At 37.3% G+C, this 23,791-nt stretch overlaps 1 protein-coding gene across 4 annotated transcripts in view; it reads right to left on the bottom strand.

Annotated features, from left to right (window-relative positions):
- Window positions 1-5,842: 5,842 nt before the first annotated feature.
- Window positions 5,843-23,791, bottom strand: part of ATP11C (ATPase phospholipid transporting 11C) — a 228,964-nt gene continuing 211,015 nt past the window's right edge. For 3 of the 4 annotated variants that reach the window (XM_066248822.1, XM_066248824.1, XM_066248826.1), the window contains 4 exons: window positions 22,249-22,352; window positions 18,429-18,582; window positions 10,766-10,870; window positions 5,843-8,324 (listed from right to left, as the gene is read on the bottom strand). In XM_066248822.1, the coding sequence (XP_066104919.1) occupies window positions 10,769-10,870; window positions 18,429-18,582; window positions 22,249-22,352 (360 nt within the window). In that variant the 3' untranslated portion in view covers window positions 5,843-8,324; window positions 10,766-10,768. The remainder of the gene's footprint in view (window positions 8,325-10,765; window positions 10,871-18,428; window positions 18,583-22,248; window positions 22,353-23,791) is intronic. The other variant, XM_066248823.1, reaches the window with a different exon arrangement.

The following is a 23,791-nucleotide window of genomic DNA, read 5'->3' as shown; positions in this document are numbered from 1 at the left end:
CCTCCAACAGATGTCACTGATTCTCTCCTGTATCAAACCTGTTTAATAGCTAAACTTGCTACCTCAGTTTTCAATTCATGTATTGAGTTCTTCATATCTATTTTTAAAATGTCAATATCTTTGGTGAAGTACTCATTTTGTCCATTAATTTGTTTTCTGAGCTCATTACTTTGCTTATCATTGTTTTCCTGCATCTCACTGAGTATTTTCATAACTTCAGTATTGAATTCTCTTTTGTTTACTCCAAGGTTTCCTGGTAATTGAACTTGCTTTCTGTAGATTATTCCTTTACTTTCTGAATTATATCTCTTTCTTGTTTAGCCACAGTATTCAATTTCTTCTTCCTTGATGGTATTTGAGAGTGATATTGTTAAGAACTCTAATAAAGCCTGACCATGTGGTGACACAGTGGATAGAGCATTGGCCTGGGATGCTGTGGACCCATGTTTGAAACCCTGTGGTTACCGGCTTGAGTACAGGCTCATACAGCTTGAGCATGGCCTCATCAGCTTGAAGGTGGGGTCATTGGCATGAGTGTGGGATCATAGACATGACCCCATGGTCACTGGCTTGAACCTAAAAGTTGTAGACTTGAGGCCCAAGGTCACTGGCTAGAGCTCAAGGTTTCTGGCTTGAGAAATGGGTCACTGGCTCAGCTTGATCCCTCTGGTCAAGGCACATATGAGAAAGCAATCAATGAAGAAATGAAGAACTAAGGGGCCACAAAAAAAGGCTAATGCTTCTCATCTCTCACATTTCCTGTCTGTCTATTCCTCTCTCTTTGTCCTTCTCTCCATCTCTCTCACTAAAAAACAAAAACTAAAAAATTAAAAGTGAAAAATACAATTAAATATATAATTTTTTTTCTTGTATTTTTCTGAAGTTGGAAACAGGGAGGTAGTCAGACAGACTCCCGCATGCGCCCGACCGGGATCCACCCGGCATGCCCACCAGGGGGCGACGCTCTGCCCATCTGGGGTGCCGCTCTGTTGCAACCAGAGCCATTCTAGCGCCTGAGGCAGAGGCCATAGAGCCATCCTCAGTGCCCGGGCCAACCCTGCTCCAATGGAGCCTTGGCTGTGGGAGGGGAAAAGAGAGACAGAGAGGAAGGAGAGGGGGAGGGGTGGAGAAGCAGATGGGTGCCTCTCCTGTGTGCCCTGGCCAGGAATCGAACCCAGGACTCCTGCACACCAGGCTGACGCTCTACCACTGAGCCAACTGGCCAGGGCCAAATATATAAAATTTTTAAAAAGGGCTATTAAAAAGGAAAATGCTCAAAGAACAAATAGCAAAAAGAAAAAAACACCCACAACAAAATAAGAAAAAAATATAGAAATTATATAAAGTGAAATTTAAATGAAAAAAAATTAAGATTTGGGAGATTTTTCTTTTTCTTCAAGTAGGTGTTGTGTTACAAGTTTTATCTTTTGGAAATTCCTAGATTGACCTCTGATGAGATATCTCTGTCCTGATGATGTAGGCAGGGCTGCAGTTCCATTGGTGGGTGGAGTATGCTTTTGAAATATCTATGGCTTTAAGGCTTTAGTAATGGCCATCTCAGGCCTCTGGGCTTTCTTCTCCACATCTCAGCTGACCATGGGACTAGAGAATACTTCTCTATTTCAAGGGATATTTCACTGCAACTCTCCATACCCCACAAGGTGAGGTAGGTGGGATCTTGGAGGCTGATAGGTCACACTTTAATATTTTAATTTTCTCTGTTTCTGTGCTGAGTGCAGGCTGCGGGCAGACCGTGGGAACACTGGCTGTGATCCCTCGTTCTGCCACCACTTTGGTTTAGTATCTCCTGTTTGCCCTTCAATCTCACTGTTCCTCTTCACAGAAGGAGACCTAGGCCCTGGCCATTTGGCCCTGTGGGAGAGATTCTGTGGTCCTACCTGCTCTGAGGGCTGACACGGAATCTCATTTCTGCCATGTGACCATGTGATAGGATTCAGAATTTCCACTTCTTTGTCCCACCAGGAAAACTGGTTCTGCCCTCCTATTCTTTCTAATCTTTGGGCTGCTTTGCAGAGTCCCCAGTTGGCTTTTCAACTCTGCCATTACGTATGCTATCAATTCCCTATATTTAGATCCCACCATTTAAAATACAAGTCATGGTCTGTTTTCTGTTTTCCAGTTTGGATCTTGACTGACACTTTTGGCTTAAAAACTATATTTAGATCTTTCTTAGATCATGAAAGTGAACTCCACCAAGTAGATGGGGAGGAATGTGTGATTCATATAGTTACCTGTGTAGAGAACCTAGCTATTGCTTTATTTCTCAGAGTAAAATACCACAGAAAAATGGAGTCCAATCATTTGTTGTGATATGGCCTATGCAAAAATGGGTTTCTTCATCCAGTGTTTGAAACTTAGTGGGTTAAACAAAGGCAAATTGTTTTAATATTATAAATCTGAGACTTTAACATTCTAGTATACATTAGAACTTCTCAAACAGGGGACAATCATATAGCCCAGGGAGCCCACTTTTTCAAGAAAACCTAGTAACATTTCATAAGGAATCTAGTTTCATTTTATAACCCAATTTGGGAAATGCTGAATAAAAATCATGTCAATCACATTTTCGTAGTGGGGTAGAATCATTTGAGATGGCTTTAACTGAAGTACATACTTAAAACACTGGAGGTAGAGGTAACATGACTAACCTGAAGCCTCATAATTAAAATGAAGGAGCTTGCTTGCATTCTCACTCAGATGGCAGGAGGAGGGGTAGGTTAAAACTTTCCTGGTACACCTGAATAAACAGTACTCGAAGGAAGCCCAGTGCATGGACAAAAGGAGAAACCTGGCCCTGGGGCACATGACTCCCATTTATGGTTTGATTTAGAGTAGAGCTGACAGTATCTTGATGGGCCCACAGGAAAATGACTGCAGTAAGGCTTGTTTTTTAGTTACTCTAGAATCCAGTAGCATGTGTTAGAAGCCCCAAACTGCAGTGTGGTGAAGTAGGAAATGCATGGGTCTGACCTGTGTTCAGTCCTGTGGGACCAGGGGTAAGATAGTTAACTTGTCTGGGCCTGTGTCATTATCTGTAAGAATATAGAGGATAATGGTCTCTATAGAAGACTGTTGTGAAGATTAAATAAGGTATGTAAAAAGCAACCTAGAAACAGCTATGCAGATATATTAGCTAATAATTTGTATTTCAGTCTTCTACAGTCAGTTCAATTTAATGTTCTCTCCCATTATTTTTATGTTTCATTGTGTTTTAAATTTTTATTTTTTCAAATTATAATTTTAAGCCTGACCAGGCAGTGAGGCAGTGTATAGAGCACCAACCTGGGAGGCTGAGAACCCAGGTTAGAAACCCTGAGGTTGCTAGCTTGAGCAGGGAATAACAGACATGACCCCATGATCATTGGCTTGAAGCCCAAGGTCGCTGGCTTGAGTAAGGGGTCACTGGCTCAGCTGGAGCTCCCCTCCCCCTCAAGGCACATATGAGAAGCAATCAGTGAACTCAAGTGCTGCAACTATGAGTTGATGCTTCTCATCTCTCCCTCTTCCTGTCTCTCTATCCTTGTCTGCCTCCCCCACCCCCTCCTCCACTTTTTCCTTCACTTTTTAAAATAACTTCAGGCTTCAGTTGCAAAAAAAAAATTCCTATATACTTTCCACTCAGACTCCCCAAAATATAACATATATAATCATAGCACAATTACAAAGCACAGGATATTGCTGGGGCTGGATACATTGGCTGGTGGAGCATCGTCTTGATACACAACAGTTGTGCTTTGATTCCCAGTCAGGGCACATACAGGAACGGAGTGATGTTTCCGTTTCTCTCTCTCCCCATTCCTCTAATGTCAATTAAAAAAAAACCTTTAGGATATTAACATTGATATAATACATAATTGTATATATCATAGTCAAACTTTACCAATAATCCTACTAATGTCCCATTTCTGGTTCAGAATCCAACTGAGGATCATACGCTATACTTAGTTATGTCTTTTTTGTTTCCTTTATGTGGGTATTCCTTTGTTTTTCAGAATCTTGATAATTTTGAAGATTATAAGCGAGTGATTAAGTAGAATATCCCTCAACTTGGGTCTGTTTGATGCTGTTATGGTTGATATTCAGGTTTTGCATTAACACTGTGATGCTTTATTTACGCTACGGGGGGTGTACAATAATGGGAATACTGTCCTGGTGAAGAATACCTGAGTTAAAAACTGTGACCTTGGTTTATGACTCAGCTTCCTTATCTGTCAAATGAATACCTGTTAATACCCATTTCATCGTGTTGTTGGGATTATTAAAGGAGTGAATATATTTAGGTCATTACAACAGTGCTTGGCTGTATGTGTTCACTAATATAAATTGGAATTTTAGTGACTTTACTAGTAGGAAATACGACCTTGCAAACTGGTAAAGAGGTCAAAGCAGCAGCAGGCATTTTAGCCATGAGCATCCTTTGCCCCTCCCTATCCAAACAGCCAGGGCCAAAGATTTGCCACTGGCAGGAAATCTGGCCCAGCAAGAGGTGAAGTGCTCCTTTAAGCCAGAGACCTGCACCAAGCACTAGCTCCTAAAGCCCATGACGTGAGGACCTGCTTGGTCCACACAGCAGTATTTCTTCAGCATAACGGGTCCATGTGCCAGGAACTGAGCCTATGTTTCCTTTGCCTATCAGTTGCTGGGAAATATGTGTCAAAAGCAATTTTTAAAATGCCGTGAAATAATTAAGACCCTTTTTCCCTGAAAACTGTTCCAAGAACTCAGCCCTTCAAGCTTCATTAGTATGCACCCAGCACTTCAGCCACAGACACATTCACTGAATAACCATAGTGATAACCTCAGCCTCTAACCTTTGCACATGATTTGTGTTGAAGAGGCCAAGGCGCTCAAGATCCTCACAATACTTATTTTACTGACCAATCCTGGGCAGACTTGCAATGAGGCCGCTCTCCACAAGAAAGCCTAAATAGACTAATTTTAAGAAGGTAGAATCTAAGATACGTCTATGAAAATTTGATAAATGACAACTATTCATTTAAAAAGTCAAAGCAATAAAAAACCTTTAATATAAAAATAATGATGTTTTCATCTAAATAGTAAATGAAATTTTACAAGGCAGCTTTGATCTTTTACCTCATTTGATCACCCCTCATTCCCAGGTGAGGAGAGAGAGGACTGAAATCCAGGAAATGCTCTAAGTGGCAAAAGTAAAATTCTAACGCAGGTTTCACCTCTAAATACAGCATATTTCCCACAGAACAAAAATAAAAGGGCTACAAAAAGAGACTGAAGTGCAAAAATGTAATGCATCCAGCTACAGTGGAGAAACTTTAGTTTCTTAGCAGAGATCAGGGTTTTTCAAAAGGGACTTTCACAAGGAAAGAAGCGGGGGAGAGGAGATGAGTGGGGGTGGGGAGAAGTAGGGGAGAGGTGAACACACAAAGTTTGGACCAAGTCTCAAGCTATTGTAGAATCCTTGCATCTCTGGCTACTTAAGAATCAAATGATTTCAATGGAATGGACATACAGATCCTACATCACACCACCTTCAGTGCATGGGCAGTAGCAAGCACACGGACAAGCACACAATAGACTTTCAACATCTGATATTTGGCTGGACTTTTATCTATGCAATAGCAAGATACAGTCTTACTCAATAGTCTTGCTAATATCATAACCTCCATAAATTAGATACTGCCCTAAAATGCCAGTTTGAATGTATATATAAATGATTGTACATTTGTGACTTCTACATGCAAAGAGGAAATTAGAAACTTATTTCCCATCACCAAACTGCTTCCATATTGTTTTTATGTCAAACTGAGATCTTTCCCTGCAAAAAAGGCTAGAATATCAATCATATCATAGCAAAGTTTATTGATTACATCAAACAAAATTTCTGTAATGAAAAAGGCAACTTTCATTCATAAAAGATGACATTCACATTCAGTATAGAAAGCAACAGAGATGTAAAAATTGCTTAAAAGTGAAAAATTTCATATTGCAGTACCATTTGCAAGCTGAAAAATGATTTTAACATTTGCATAAAACCTGCACATATATATATACTGTACATTATTTAAAAACCCCATCCCATCACTAAAGTATTATGAATTTTGCAAATTTATGCTTACATTTATACTGTTGCTGGTGTAAATGTGGTAGGTATAGAATTTATTTTTTCAGTTTAGTAGTTAATATCCTCAAACAATAAACAACAGTTGTGACATTACAAGGACATTTTGACAGTTCAAAATTATTTAAATGATGTAATATGATCCTAGCATTATATTTTGTCCTTCTCTGTCACAAAATAAGGTGGTTAGATTATAGTGCTGGGAACACTGGATGGCTTACTTCAAGTTAGTTCATCTGTTAACCCCACACTAGCCACTTATTAGCTCATTTATAAAATGTTTTTCAAAAAAGAAACATCATGGCCATGGTGAATTTGAACTGCAGTGTATAATGTGTAGCTGAGACAAGAGTTTAAGTCTCCCCTACTCATCTGTTATATTTCTGCTACCATAAATATTCTTCTGATTATGTCACATCTCCAAGGTTCTTCATTAAATAAGCACCTTCATCCATTGTGGCTCTCTCACTTATATGCACAGTCCCTATAGTTCTTACAAAAAACAACATACAATAACAATACAGCAACGACTATAAAAACAAGAACAATAACAAAACATCAAAAGCTTTCCTGGGTTTGACTTTTTAGCTCTTTGGAATAGACAAATAACGTATAGACTGTTTTCAGCAGACTGCCTCAAATACAGGCTATTAGAACACAGCATACTTACATAAGGTATGAATGACACCAAACAAAATACTCAAATAATACTGATGAATGAGAACAAAGGAAATAATGAAAATGGGTCAGTAATGGTGGGAAGGTTGTGATAAGCGAAATTTTGACCTTTTGGAATTTAAGAAAGATCATACCTAAATATTAACACAAAATACATATGGAAAAATTAAATGTGCCATATGGACTATATAAATATATTACTATAGATTGAACCCAATGCCTTTTCAAAAAGGTACAATATTAACACTAATAATAGTACAGGCAAGCCATAAAGAGAAACAAAAATGGAAACTGCTATGAAAATATTTTTCAAAAGATTATTTCAATCTAGTAGTTAAATATGGTTATTTATATCCAAAAAACGTTCAATTTTACATGTGATAAAGACATTTCACATTTCCTTTTAGGTTTTAAGTGAACTCATTAGGAGGCTAAAAATTCCTTCTAGTCCAGTAAGTCAAAGAGTTTACCAAGTTGAATCTCATGGTTGAGAGACCATTACACTGCCAAGTTTGCAAAGAAAGACATTTATGTTCAGAGTTTTGGCTCTACAGGCTGAAAAACTGCCTTGGATGGATCCTTCCCTCCCAAATTGACAAGTAAAAAAAAAAGTGCTGCATACATGCACAAATGTAGCCTCTTTCAAATAAAAACTGTTAAGTCTGAAAGAAGCTATTTTTACTGCCTCTCTACAAGGTTACAAAAGACTGATGTCCAGAATACCCTTTAATTTTATGTAACTATAGTTTCGCCCGCCTTATCTCAGATCCCAGTAAAACTAATATGGGAAAACTCTGTTATATCTTAACTATTTTGAGGGGCTACTAAGTGATTTGAAATGTTTTCAAATCTTAATAGCTACATACTCAATAAGTGGGGTTCATTTAGAAGAACAAAAATATAATAAAATAATTTTTTTTGATTCTCACAAAAACACCCAGGACTAACATTATTTTCACATAAGTGTTCAGGTATTTTTATCAATATAAAATTAGCATGTGGGTGAACGGAGAATATTAATAATTCTATATGATACACTGATATTTAGTCTTCCTGTATTTATAAATATCCCTTTCATATGTTGAAAAAATAATTTAAGATTATCAGTCAGCAGAAACAAGAAATGTGATCCAAATAGATGATTTCTTCCACCAGGCAAAAAAAGAAATTATTAGCAAAATCTATTCATTCCCATTGCATGACTTCTATTTTAATTAAATTCATTCACAAAATTAATGGGTTAAAAGAGCACCGATATGGTAGTTATGCTAGTCTATCTAATGCTAGAAATTCTGAATATTCTTCCTTTCAACTTCCATAGAATTCGTAACTTAGAGCTTATGACAGTCATTTGGTATTTTAATGGACATTTATTCTGAACCTCAGACATAAGAGAGTGGTTTGTTGCATATCGAGTATCCCGAGATGATAACTTTTTTTGTAGTTGTGTCTTCATGCTGTCCTTTTAGCTGTAACCACTGTCAATATGCTTGTAGGACAATAACATAGGCAGTTCAAGATTCTGATTCTGAAAAATTTAAAATATACAAAGTTAAAGGTTTATTTTAATAATAATGTGAAACTATCTGCATAGCATTTTCAAAAATAAGTCAGGTAATAAATTTTGTTATGAGAGTAAAGCAACTATATTATCTTAACCAAGTGCCAAGTTTTATTCACTTGCAGGGAAAAAGAAAGTGACACAATAAGCCATTTTTAATCATGTCATTTATTAGTTGAGTAAGATTCAGACTTGCTTTTTGCTTTTGAATTGCTCCAGGGTTCTCCTTATAGTTGTTACCAGCAGGACTACTGACCACAGCAGAGGCTTACTTTAACCAAGATCCCTTTTTCTCGCCTGTGAGCTACTTACAAACAGGGAAATTTTATTTATCTTTCTATCTTCAGCACCTAGCACAGTGTCTGGCTCATAGCAGATGCTCAGGACATGCTGAATGAATGAATCAGTTAATTTACTTTTTGGCAGATCGTGATCTAACGGTCAACTGACTCTTCTAATTTTCTTACTCACTGTTTTTTTTAGAAAAGAAACTTCCCTAAAAATTTGTAGATTCTTTTCTGTCCTCTAAATATTATCAAATGCTATGATTAGGATGGAATATAATAGGCCAATGAATTGCTGACTGTAAATCAAATATGTTGAAAAGCAGAAGTCTTATGTCACGGGAGGGATCCTAATTGATTCTCCAGTCTAAAATCCAACATTTTGTAAAACTTGGTTGATGGAAGGCTTTAAAGGGCAATGCTATTTCTTCCCATGGTTGGACTAGAAGTACTACAGAGTACATTCCATTCCTTTTTATGTTCCATATTCTCATATTATTTTTCAGATAGCAGGATCATGGTGACTAATGAAAATAAGATTGTCATTCACATTAGGAACTTGTAAAAGGTGTCACACAATTCCATTATCAATCTAGGGACAAACTCAGTGGAACTAAACTAATTGCCAAATATTTCCCTTGGAGGAGAAATAATGTCATAATAATATATATTCCTAGAAGAAATAAGTACATTAAAATAAAACAATTGTTAAAAAAACCCACCACTTCCCCAGTTCTATATTGGAATTGTAGGAATTAAGGCCCTGGAGAGGCCAAAAGCAGTAGCGGTGTCTGCTACCCAGCCTATTTCCCCAAACCACAGATCAAGCTGAAGAAAGCAATACAGGGGGATACAAAATGAACTGAAAACAGAATAGCTCAAATGCATCACACAACAGCTTAGGACAAGGCTATCTGGGACAAAGGGTCAAAGAAGGATACTGGAAAGCAGATACATCATTGAGGGAAAATGTACGCAGGTGAGTTCCTCAAAATAGGGGAGAGGGTAGGAGATGCTGACATAGGCAAAATTAGTTGCCTTTCAACATTACATAGAAGATGAAGATCATGATGAACTGTAGTAGCCAGAGAACCAAAGGAATCAATCCATTAGTTTAATATTTATTCTCTGCTGAAGAGTGGGTCTATGAGGTGGGCTCACAATTGTTAGCTTCAAAATGAACTGGGCTGTAATTTTTTTCATGATAATCAATAATTTTTATGTGTGCATGAAAGACAGCCCTGCCCTATGCTGTACAAAGTTGTTTCCAAGCTGATAAGCTTGTAAATCTCAGTCATGAATTCCTCTAAATTCCCATAAATGGATAAAAGACCTAAAAAGGTCTGAGATCCCTGTAGTAGGAAACAATACACATTGAGGAGAAATTCTGAGTTCAAGGATTCCTCCGAAATATTTTTTTGGGGTAAAAGAAAGAATATGTTATAAAATGACTTACTCACTTTTGGAAAATTTATTATGAAGCATTGTATTTAATTAGGCTAGTACCCCCCTGAATGGCTAGGAAAGATTTTACCTCTGAAAGTTGAAACATTTAATTTGAATAAAACTTGACATTAAAAACGATTAGAATAGACTGGCTCGTTAATATATATCTGGGGATCAGACATTTACAAGGACATTAAGTTTAAACCTGCAAACAGAGAGACACAGTACATGGAGATACAAACACACTGAATTATTTTCACATAACTCCCAAAAGAACATGCGATGCTAAACTGACTTGATATTATACAGATGCAATTTTGGAATATTTATTTTCAATTTTCCAAATGACATTTTAAAATCAAAATTATATTTCTTGATCAGTATTAATGAACATTTTCACATGATGGCACTGCCATGACTACTCTCCCCTTACAAATTATGGTATTACCTTTTAGCTCTGGAAAATGCCTAAAATTGTATTTGGGGGGGATGGCTAACAAATTTAAAATATATATTTCCCCATATTCCAAGTAATGCATCTTTATATTTTTTGCAAAGAATAGTACAAAGTTCACCACACCAACAGCAGAAACAAATTTAGAGAGTGATATTTTCATTTTTTTTCTTTATAATGCTGTTAATCTTTTTCTTTAAGCCAGCCCGCTTAATACTAGGTACCTGTTACAATATATTAGATTCATCTGAGAATGTTCGTAAAAGAAGAGGTCTGACTGAAGGTCTGGTGGATAATGAGTCAGATGCCTTTTTACAGCTCAGATTTCTCTGTAATAGTGAGGTAAAGAAACTTAAAAGATCTGAAGATTAGTTAACCTACCTGGTGATAAAAATGTAGAAGAAAAAAAATCATTATCTATAGATTATTCTTCTGGCCAAAAGTACAAATGATTACACTATAGCAAATGCATAACATTTAAACGAATACATTTTAAGACCTAAGAAAGTCTCTAACTTGAATTCATGGTAGAAGTATACAGACATTAGTAGTAAGTTCCAGACTTGGGTTTTTGAAATGACACTGGTAGATTTGATGGTAGATGAGTCAAAATAGAGTTTGATTAGTAAACCATCTTGGTGGACACCTCTGTGTGACAGTTCTGTCAGTGCTTTGAACACAGAGAAATTTGTGCAAAATATTCCTTTCTCGATGAACAGATTAGATTTAACATGCTGTGGCTTCCATTGCATACCAGGAATGAACGGGACCAGAGATTTACTGTCCAAGTTTTTGAAAATAATTTCCTCTCCAGTGTGACAATTAGAGAAGATGAACAAAGTAAAGGAAAATGACAAAACAGTCTTAAGAATCAACAGAAGATATATAAATGAATCCAAAGTAATTTTTCGTTTTTTCATAAAGAATGAGAAAATGGTGTCAAGCATATAAGAATGCAAGCAAGTTGGTACATTAAGAAAGAAAATCACCTTATTCACTCCAAGAGAAACTGTGATTGCTGGAAGTTTGAGAAAGCATGAAGACAGTAGATGTTCCTGAGGAAGGGAGGCATTTCTTTACCTTGTTCACAATTGCAAAAAAGGTGGAAAATTGTAGAAAAAAGAGAAATGCAGAAACCGAAAAAAAGAAAAAAAAAGAGTAAATATTCTCTGAAATGTAAGACATTTAAGAAGAAACCTTGAGAATTTGAAGGTGAAATGACATATTAGTTTTGAAGACATTAATTTCTCAAGTAAAAGTAGAGTTAGAGTTAGGAATAGTCTATTATATATGCAAACTACTATTTCTCTGTATATTAATTTAAAATTATTTTGTTAATGGAAAAACTGACTATTTTAAGTGAAATAATTTTAAAATATGTTTCTCGTCTAAAGAAAGCTTATCTCTAATCATTAACTCACTAAGCTACATTGTTAAAAATCCACTGGTCATGACCAGGTTCATTACTGATAAACCGTGAAGTCACTATCTCCCCTGTCCAACTTCACAAATACAATATGAAGAAACGGACTTCCCTTAGGCAGTTGCAGGTTAAAAACCTAAACCAAACTAACACAATGGGAAAACATTTGGTGAAACCATACTTTAGTCCCATTTACCTCTTGGCCAGTGCTTAACTACCTCTATTCTAACATAATTTGATGGGTTTCCTCCCTCCTCTTTTCCTTCAGAGACCTCTTTAAAAGGGTAGGTTAAAGAGCTATAAATGTTTTCTATAAAACACCCAGAAAAAGAAAGCATTGGTAAAGTTTAATCAGAAAACCTAAATGGTTATATTTTATCTTTCTTATTCGGTGCCTAAAATTATATAGTAATTTATAGACTTGGTTTTGGCATTGCCCAAGAAAAACAGAAGATGAGTAATCAACTATGGGGTTAATTTTAACAATGCTGCTAATTACTCATATCATCTAATTAGTGACTAATGAAATGAGGAATAAAAAAAGAAACTAGTTAAAGTAACATATGTATCCCACAGAGTCTTACAAACAAATTTTAAAGGCAAATACTTTGATTGTTTCATGTTTTAACATTACTATATTTTCCTGTTCATATTTTACCTTAAAGAAAGTTGGTGACATGTTAACATGTAAATTACAAATTGATAAAGCAGGAGAAATATTTAGTTTATAAAAAAAGTAAAAATCACTTTGTCTTCTATTTTATAAGCAAAAGCCTCACAAGATTAACATGACACCAAGTCCTCCAATCCTGTGTTTAATATACAAGCCTATCTACAACTGTAACAACAAGCACACTTTGGTGTGCTCAAAACCTTGTCTCTAACCATCAAAGTCAAAATTATTCCTATTAAGCATATAATTTTAGGGGTTTATAGATTAGGTTACTTTATAAAGGAAGAAAAAAAAGAAATATGAAAGCACAGAAGGCAGTAGAGAGCATGGAAAGAGTATTCTAAAGCAATAAAAAGTTAATAAAGCTAGCAACTGGTGAGGGAAAGAGGTAAGGATGGGAGATAATGAGCTACAACAGTATAAAATTTTCACATTCCTTCGCAGTTACTAGAGCAGTGGTTTTCAGCCATCAGTCTGCAGATATTTCTTGCTGGTCTGCGAAAGAGTTAACAACAATCCTGATGTTGCATGAACATTAGAGTCTATAATCATTGAGACTATAATGTTCATGCAACATCAGGATAGTTTATTCTTTCCTGAACTGGCATAAAATTTCTGGTGGCCCACCACTGGTCCGCGGAGCTGCGATGGAAAAATACCGATCTAGAGAGCTTTTGACAGCACCTCAGGCAGCAGTGTGTCCAAGAGACCAGTGCACAAAGGCCCATCTCAAGAGCCACAATGTTGGAATCCAACATTGTTTTTGTCTAATCCAGTTCACAGGGCTATTATCCTCAGAACCAATGGCTGTATGTGACTGTCAGCATTTCAATAGTAATCACAATTGTCACCATTGGCATAATAAGGATGAATTGCATTTTCCAAAATCTTCACAGTGCTTTTTCTGGGAATTCAGCTCACCAGACAACTGACATTCTTCCTTTTCTGTCTTCCAGAGTTCCCTACGTGATAGAGTCTCTTCCTGTTAGGCATCGCTGTGCTGCTGGGTCTCTTCCCATTGGGTTACAGTGTCTCTATGTTTAGTGGGTTAAGGCAAGCCTCTGTTTTGACTATGGTGTTTTACCTGGGAAAACTTATATGAGGATGTATACAATCTCTCCATTGAAAATGGGAAGTGGTATTTACTACTTGGCCAGAAAGTGTGTGTGTGTGTGTGTGTGTGTGTGTGTGTGTGTGTGTGTGTGTATATATATATATATATATATATCTCACTGATTGAGAGATAGTCCAACAACTGTGCTCAGAGAGGAACACAACATTTTGAAATACCCAAAATCATAAACTATAACTTTTCTTTGAAGAGTTATCTGGCTGCTCTACTGTTAGTGATTAATGGTAGTTTCAGCATACACTGTCAACAGTATGGCGGTGCAGCTTTGTCAATTTATAAGCTACAGAATAGCCCTAAGATCCTTAATGATGGAATTTTAGCTCCAAAATTAGGCATATTGCTGAAAACATAGCTGAGGAATATATAGCTTAATTGCACCCTTAAGTTTAATGACTGAGGGAAGCTATTTCTGAAGATAGCTATAATGAAAGTACATTGTAGTTGAAAAAGTAGAAACTACCCTGGCCGGTTGGCTCAGTGGTAGAGCATTGGCCTGGCGTGCAGAAGTCCCGGGTTCGATTCCCGGCCAGAGCACACAGGAGAAGCGCCTATCTGCTTCTCCACCCCGCCCCCTCTCCTTCCTTTATGTCTCTCTCTTCCCCTCCCGCAGCCGAGGATCCATTGGAGCAAAGATGGCCTGGGCACTGGGGATGGCTCCTTGGCCTCTGCCCCAGGCACTAGAGTGGCTCTGGTCGCAGCAGAGCGACACCCCGGAGGGGCAGAGCATTGCCCCCTGGTGGGCAGAGCGTCACCCCCTGGTGGGTGGGCTGGTGGATCCCGGTCAGGCGCATGCGGGAGTCTGTCTGACTGTCTCTCCCCGTTTCCAGCTTCGGAAAAATACAAAAAAAAAAAAAAAAAAAAAAAAAAAAAGGAGAAACCAAAAAGAAAAAAAAAAATTGTATTTTTCAATTATAGTTGGTGTACAATATTATATTAGTTTTAGATATACTACTCAGCGACAATACATTTATATAACTTATGAACTGATCACCCTGATAAGTCTACTACCCATCTGACACCATAGAGTTATTACATATTATTGACTATATTCCCTATGGTGTATTTCACATCCCATGACTATTCTCTAACTACCAACTTGTATTTAATACCTTCATCTTTCTGAAGATAGCAGAATTCTTTATAATGCTACTGCCATGACAGGACTTGGATGTGGAAGAGGCCACCATACCAGTATTTTTACTGGGAGGCTTCAGGAGGTAATGACTTAGATACTGAAATACCTCAGTTGTCTTAAAACAAGCCATATCATTGAGTCTATTATTCTGATTTATAGCATATAAATCCCCTTTATAATTTAACTAGATTGACACTCCTGATTAGCTGTGGCCTCATCTGATTCATCCATTGCTGAATTACCAATACCTAGTATAATAGCTGACAGGTAGTGGACTCTCAGGAAATGTATGATGAATTGAATGGGAAGTCACCAGAAGGCTGCTTCTGTAACTGTTCATGTAAATGGCTTAACTTCTTTCTCAAAGGCTACAGAGACATTTTCACTACCCAGTGTTAAGTTCCCTTCTCAAAGAGGCTGCCAAGACCCACATGATAGCACTAGGAACCTACTTGCCATAAGTATTTCTGGCAGTGTGTACAAAGTATCCAAGATGTTTCCTGCTTGGTGGTCAAGGGGTCTTCTACTTCTAGGTAGAGACACATCCTTTATCCCATTAATAGCCTGTCAGGTATGAGGCCAATTTAGTATAAAAATATAAAAGATTTTTTAAAACTAAGCTAATGCCTTAGCAAGGGATACTGAACAAAGCAGGAAGTCACTCAGGATGTCAGACTGTTAGTCATTAAAATATTCTTTCTCCTCTGCCTTAGAAGTGGCCTCTGCCTTTTTGATATAGGCAAACAGGGTCTTATGTAAAACCCTTGTGAGAAAATACAAGAGTAAAATAATGCATATGAATGCATAATGGCAGCACTGCTGAGTGCCCACAATGTTCTATTTTATCTGCAACTTTCAAAATCACAGAATCTTAAAAACCATTTAGCCTTTCAGACACTGGATGTAAAGACAGATGTTCATCATTAGGTGGTTCAATATGTTCATTGGTTCAATGAGGATAAAAACAAATGAATGAATGATTGACTGAATGAAGGTAATTATGGAAATTTTCCTTGCTGTTCTAGCACATCATCATGCCAAGTGATAGCACAGACACTGGAACTCTTTCTATCATTATGCATTAGCCATGGCAAACAAATTTCATGCTGAACCCCTGGCAACATTCTATGCTTGCTGTATAAAAAGGGCTGCAGTCCCAGAATTGCATGCTTTCAACAGGAGTTAGGAATGTTCTAGTCTTTATCTATGACTACTTTGTAGCATCCTTCCATTTCATAGCCATTTAATTTATATCAAAGTCACTTCCTGCCAGTATTTACTTTTTCTTATGTCTGTTAGTAGCTCTTATCATTTAAGTAACTATTTTTTTTAAAGAAAGGGCCTATAAAAGAGTATAAAAAACACTTGAGAATGTTTTGATTTCTGAGATTTTTGTATGATCTTTGGAGGGGTATGCAACATAATCAAATGGAAAACAATCTGGAGAGGTTTTTTCTGAACATGTGTACCCTGACTTATCAATGTCACCCCATTAAAATTAATTCATTAATTAATAAAATACACTTGAATGTTTTGATTTCTGAGATTTTTCGATCATCTTTAGATAGAGGGTGAAGCTGGATGTGAGTCATTTTTTGGTATGAGTTCTATTATCTCAAGTAAGAAAAACATTGGCAATGGCCAACTGGCTCAGCAGTAAAGCATCGGCCTGGTTTGTGGAAGACTGAGGTTTGATTTCCTATCAGGGCACACAGGAGAAGTGACCATCTGTTTCTCCAACCCTCCCCCTTTTCTCTCTCTCTTCCTCTCCTGCAGCCATGGCTCAAATGGTTCAAGCAAGTTGGCTCTGGGTGCTGAGAATGGCTCCATGGCCTTGCCTTAGGCGCTAAAATAACTCAGTTGCTGAGCAAAGGAGCAATAGCCCCAGATGGATAGAGCATTGGCCCCACACAGGGGCTGCCGGGTGGATTCCCTACCGGCCTCTCACTTAAAAAAAATTAAAAGCATTCAAAAATGTATTCCTAAATAAGGAGAATGGAAGAACACCTCAGAGATCCTTCCTAGACAAATTATCTAGAATAACAAGGCACCAAACCATTTCTTACTGGGACATTTTTATTGTTTTTATGCAAATTGCCACTTGAACCATTCTTGGAGGAACCTGTTATATCAATCTGTTTTACCCCCGTTCAACTAATATTAACGTATAATTGGACAAGTAAACGTCATTTTCCTATCCTAAGACTAAACACCAGGCTAGAAAGAGTTTAATCGGGGTTCTACTTGAAACATTAAAGAGTCGAAGGCAGTCTTAGCTAGGTTAACGTCATTGTGTTCAGTTCTACCCAGAAGGCATGCAGAAGCAGGGAATTAAGGTTAGTTCTGACCACTTTTAAATACACAGACTGGCCTTCTATACTAAGAATCAATGTGGCTATGCCACTGATAGTTGATTGCTTTTGATTGGAGTCAAATACTGACTTATATCAATTATGCTTCCCTTTTATATATCTATATATAGTGAGAATATCACTGAAGATAGTCTCACTGTAATTATTTTAGTGCCCTGTGTCTGTAGGACAACCACTGGATTCTATCAATCCAATATCCTCCCCCCCCAAAAAATATCAGACAAAACAGTATTGCAGCTAAACTGGTTGGTAAATTTGATCAAATAGGTCACATAGCTTATTCCTGAAAATGTTGCCTTGAAGGGGCTACCAGATCTAATTGCTACTGTCAATATGATAAGAACGAGGTTTTGTTTGGCAAAATGAGCTACTGTTGGCAGGAATGACATATTTAATTAACATATTTGTGAAATTTTGCCAGAAGTTTCCCCCCAGGTAAATCTACCCCTTTCACCTTAAAGGCTTTATATATAGATATATTCAAAAGATACCAGACAAAGCAAGGCCAAGCAATTAGGCTAACAGAGGGTAATAACTTCTTCCCACAAAACTTTTACCATTTAAGCAGCAACAATAAAAACACACTTATAAAACAACCTTTAATTTTTACAAGTGTGTTCAGAAGATTAAGGATGTAGAAACCACATTCAGGGAATTTTCTTTGGTTCAATTATACTGCTGGGCAGACAGAGCAAGAAGCAACTCAGAGATTAAGCAGCACTATAATTAAAGGAAAGGGAAAAGTATGAGGCAAATTGGGATCATCAACTGAAAACATATCTGCCAACAACCCACAAGGAATTACTTCTAATATTAAAGTTGAAATGTTGGTGTGGATATTCCTGGGGTGAAAATTCTAGGCTAAAAAAATTTTTTTCTTTCCATTTAAAATTCCATATGGAGCATACCTGATACTCTATATGGATTGCTAAAGGTCACACAGAACACTGTTAAGGAATCTACTTACCACCTGTATTGGATAACAAAGCTTTTACTATAGTTTTTATGCAGAAGAGGAAATTAAGTGATGAACCTGTAAGGAGGGGTTTAACACGCTGTAACTAATGCAGTTCCTTAAATAAAACTTTTATTCCATGGCAGACATTGAAGTCCCTTCCAAAACTCGGGTTGTAATATAAACTTAGTTCTTACCCTGGCACTTCTTCTTGTTACATTCTTTAATACTATCAGGAGAATCTCAGGGAAAAGGCTGATAAATATTAGAAGAACTATGGCCAGCCATGTAGATATAGAAGACAGCATTTGAGCAAATACAAAATACATTCTCTGTTGTTTGAGAAAAGACCTAGAATGAAAAGAAAATACATAATGGGGAAAAAAGGTCAGTTCCTGTCATATCAAACAGAAGTGTAAATGAAATTACCTTTTGTATTTAAAAGAAATTTTCCTAATTCATATTAGTAAAAATATTTTTATAACGTTCCAAAAGGAGTAAATAGATTTTATCAAATGCTTGAAAAGAAGTGATAATAAAAAAAAAAAACATAATAAAACACACTTGCCTGACCTGTGGTGGCGCAGTGGATAAAGCGTCAACCTGGAAATACTGAGGTTGCCGGTTCAAAACCCTGGGCTTGCCTGGTCAAGGCACATATGGGAGTTGATGCTTCCTGCTCCTCCCCCCCCTTCTCTATAATAAATAAATAAAATCTTAAAAAAAACTTAAAAAAAAATAAAACACACTTGTCTTTAAAATAATCAAGCAAACAAATTTAAAGCTGCCAACTGGAAAATATTTACGTTAGAAATTGCTGGAGCTACAAAGATACGCAATAAAAATGATGGTTTTTTGATAACTAGCATTTTACTTTCTCAACATTTTTATTAAGTGTATATTCTATATTCAAAATTTAAAAGAAATTTTTATAACCTTCCCAAATCCCTATGTAAACACAAAAAGAACTGTAGAGTATATCTTTCCCAAATGGGAGGAACTCTACTATTCTCATCCACCAATAATATTGAGGACTAGTGTGTGCCAAATAGGCTGACAGACAGTAGAATACTGCTAATAGGACATTAAAACTTGGAGTTCAGAAATCCAGGAACACCCTTCATTCTGATGCTGGATTTCATTCCCAGTAATGCAATGAATTATCAGAGGGTCACTGAGAACCACCACCAGGTTATCTTCCCCTGCCTGGGCTGAACCACAGAGTGGATATTCAAGGTCGAGATTCACATCAGACTATCTTCGGATTAGGAGCCCTAGACAGATTACTGGTTGGTCCTTTTTATTAGATCACACACAGTGCTCACTGAAGATAAAACTGGGTTCTCAATGAAAAACTGATTGTGCACTCTTATGCAACATGATAAAATCAAGCTTGTGGCCCTACATACATAAGGACCAGACTGAAGAATAAAAAATGAACAGAACTTATAAGGTTTGGGCTAAACAGGCTTTCTAGGGTCCCTACCATACAGAAAAAACTTCTTCAGATCTTGACCCCCACTCTAGTTTTGAAAAATCACCCTAATTTTCTAGGCAGCTCACAGGGTCTTCCTTTACATAGCACCCCCAATACTCCGTGGTTAATATCTCCAGATTTTTTTTTTTACCCCGATGTCATCTGTGGACCTTTAGGGGAGCATTAAAAAAGAGAAGATGGTATTACTGGATTGGGTCTGGGGCTCAGAAATCATCCTCTCAGTGCCCATTCCCCAAAAGGAGTGTGTTACAATGCCCCGAGACTGAACACATCCAAAGATATTAGCTGCAACCAGGATTTAGCTAAAGTTTCACATGGTCTCTAGTCACATTTTGCTGGTTGCTTTATAGTATAAATTTTATACTCATGTAGTAGTAGCTCAACTCAGTTCTACTTAAGGACAACATTATAGGCAACAAAAAAGATTCATATTTCATATTTAGTAAGTATCTGTAATGAACTGAAACAGCTATGATGTCTTACTCACTTAAAGGATTTATTTGAATCAATAAGGAATAGTCTCTGGTAAAAGTCAGAGTCACAAAGCAGTTTGCTAGACATTTTATTCTTATGGAAATTTTGCATAATTAGTACATGTGCTGATTATACAGATTCACTGAGAGAATTATGGCGCTGTGGCAGAACTACAATTGCATATTATGTTTGGTTAAGCAACATTGATTCATTTGTATATTATTAAAGAAAATAGAGATGTTCTTCAGCTCCACTGCTCCAATAATTGCCTATATAGGTGCCAAATATATAATATCACACTTTTTGGAAAAGTATTTCCTTATGTTCTTCATATTTTTATTACTTAAGGCTTTTACTTTAAACAGCTTTTCAAAATAATAGAAGTTTCTTCTAATTAAACTTAAGGGACACAAATATGGTCCTTACATCTCTGTGATAACATACAATGTTTTGTATGTATGACTTTGCTGAAACCAGTAAAAATAGGTACTCCTGGAATCTTCCTCTAGCCATGCTCTTTGCTGCTGGCATCCTTATCGGAGGAAGTAATTGATTAATGAAAACAACTGTGATGTTTAAAAAAACACAGTTGGCCCTCTCTGTTTGTGGTTTCGCATATACAGACTGAACCAAATATAGATGGAAACCATTATTTTTGATATGTGGTTGGAAATCCACAGTTGTGGAGGGCCTATTGTATTCTTTGTTTTATGTCATCTTATACGTATAAGGGATTTGGGCATCTATAAATTTCTGTATCCACTGGGGTCCTGGAATAAATTCCCAGTGGATACCAAGGGATAACTGTAGTTTTAAGATTTTTTTTTTCTTTTTCTTTTTCTTTTTTTTCCTGAAGCTGGAAACGGGGAGAGACAATCAGACAGACTCTCGCATGCGCCCGACCGGGATCCACCCGGCACGCCCACCAGGGGGCGACGCTCTGCCCACCAGGGGGTGATGCTCTGCCCCTCCGGGGGCATCGCTCTGCTGCGACCAGAGCCACTCTAGCACCTGGGGCAGAGGCCAAGGAGCCATCCCCAGTGCCCGGGCCATCTTTGCTCCAATGGAGCCTCGGCTGTGGGAGGGGAAGAGAGAGACAGAGAGAAAGGAGAGGGGGAGGGGTGGAGAAGCAGATGGGCGCTTCTCCTATGTGCCCTGGCCGGGAATCGAACCCGGGTCCCCCGCACACCAGGCCGATGCTCTACCGCTGAGCCAACCGGCCAGGACCTTTAAGATTTTTTGTGAGTTAAAAGATTGGGTGTGATTTTTTTTTTTTTTACTGTGTGACTCAGGGAGTGGGGTATTTGGATTATAAGTAAGGAAAAGAGATGAAAATCTAACTTAGTTTCCCACAATGGACTCTAATCTTCTTGAGACAGGGGTACAATCTATGTCTTTGTATCACAGAGTACCTTGCATAAAATTGATCCTAAATATACACTATTAAACCAAAATGAACTAGATGAACTTTAAGGCCAAGCTGTAAATTCTGCCTTTACCCCCCCCCCCCCCCCACAAACGAGATGATGATTTTAAAGATGTAACTCTCTGGAGTATTAAGTGGTATATATTCTATAACTTGAGTATATCTGTAGTGTCGTGAATGAGAGCTACATAGCATAAGCAGAGAATAAGGCCCAAATAGATAATGTATATATTTATCAGCCACTATATTATGTAGAAACTTTACAGAATGAGTTATTTCCACTAGAAGTCACATGGGAAGTCATGCTAGAAACTAGAAAGTAGAAATCTAGTTTTACTTCACAGAGAGATGTTTACCCACTTTTAAGTTGGAAGATTTGGATAGGGGCTACCAGAAGGGAGGTTTTTTTTAGTAACTAATGCAGTATATATACTTGTGTTTGAAATATCCCTGAAATTTGTAGTGTTATTAGCTAGAAGAGACTTCTACCCCACTGACATCGAAAACTTGCCATCTTATATAATCAAAACTTTAAAGTATAATGTTCACATATACAATGTATACATAGATACACCTATTTTGTTATTTATATATTACTCACACATATAGAGCTGCTTACCAAATAATTCCTCCCCAGAAGAATGAGAAAAATACATAAAAGGCTAAAGAACCCCAAATCACAAAGTGATTTATCCATGTCCAAAAACGAGTATCCAAGGCAAGCTGAAAAGATACAACACAAGAGATTTCAGGATGGGTACAAATTGCACCAGGATATAATACACTATAATAGGTAATAATTTGTATACAATATGATACCTATGGGAGGACCTAGCTTGGGCCAGGCTTCAGGAAGAGAATGAAGCTAAAGTGAGAATAGAGTCCAGGTTTTTCAAAGAGCTAGGGTATGAAAGATCTGAGATCTTCCCTAAGTCCTGTAGACCTGTGTTTTTCAACGGCCATAGACCAGTACCGGTCCATGGACTGATGATTGAGAAACACTGCTCTAGAATACGGATGTGGAGATGTGATCAAGCAAGTAGTCAGTAAGTATGGGGTTACAAATGTCTCAGTAGTAAAGTAAGGGAAAAGAATGAGGCAATGATTACAAGGTAGTGGCGGCTAGGGATGGCAAAAGGAGAAGGCCTAAGCTGCTGGAGGCAGGCATATTGAAAAGCAGGAGGAGAGGGAAGAGATAGCTAGGAATGGTAAACAAACTACAGTCTTGATAGCTCAAACAAAGGAAACTAGTTCTATACACTTGTATCATGTAGCAATGGACCATGGGTCTATATAGTGTGCCTTTCAATTGTGAAACCCTTATATATACACTTAAATTAATAACATTTTCAGTTGCCTTAGATTTTAATCCTTTCATATTTTTGCCAGGGCTGGTTGTTTCTATAGATTGTGGAACCTGGATTTTCAAATGCAATCTAAAAACAAGAATGTATGGTCTGGTTCACTTGCTTAGAATTTTTGGGCCAGGTGAATTAATATCCAGGGTATTTAAATATTGAAGAGGAGGTGGTATCTCAGTTTTGATACTTGCTGTGACACCATGGTCCTTAGCTCTCTGTTACAGTTTCTCACTCATAAACAGGATATTGATAAAATTGTTAATGTAGCCTAGTCTTGAATTGTCACCCACTCCCTGGGCTGCTAGGGAAAATGTCACAACAACATTCATCCAAAGAAGAGGGACTGGATGTCTTTGAAGGGACTCATGAAAGATGTCGTAGTATGGCCAATTTAAACTATGAAGGGCAGTTGGAAGCCCTGGGGCCATACCCAAAGTGGGGGGTATGGGCAGGCTTCCATTTCAAATCATGACACTGTGAAACACAGTAATAAATAATAACTAGCATTTACTATACTGAGCACATTCGATGTACTAGAGTCCGCTCTAAATGCTTTATAAGTATTATTAATTGACTTCTCATAAAAATGTTCATTAAGAGATGTAAGTACTAATTTATTTTCATTTCATAAAATAGAACATGGAGGTACTAAGAAATAGGTCACCAGCCCACGGTTATACCCTGCTAGCAAGTAGTCAAACTGAGATGAGTTATAACATTTTGGTAGTCTTAAAATATTACTGAAATAGTAGATGCAAACATGTTAGTTCTTTTGTATATAGGCAATTAATCAGGAATAAC

This window comes from Saccopteryx bilineata, chromosome X, assembly GCF_036850765.1.
Source record: "Saccopteryx bilineata isolate mSacBil1 chromosome X, mSacBil1_pri_phased_curated, whole genome shotgun sequence".
NCBI classification, from domain to species: Eukaryota; Metazoa; Chordata; class Mammalia; order Chiroptera; family Emballonuridae; genus Saccopteryx; species Saccopteryx bilineata.
This window is presented reverse-complemented; position numbering and strand designations above follow the sequence as displayed.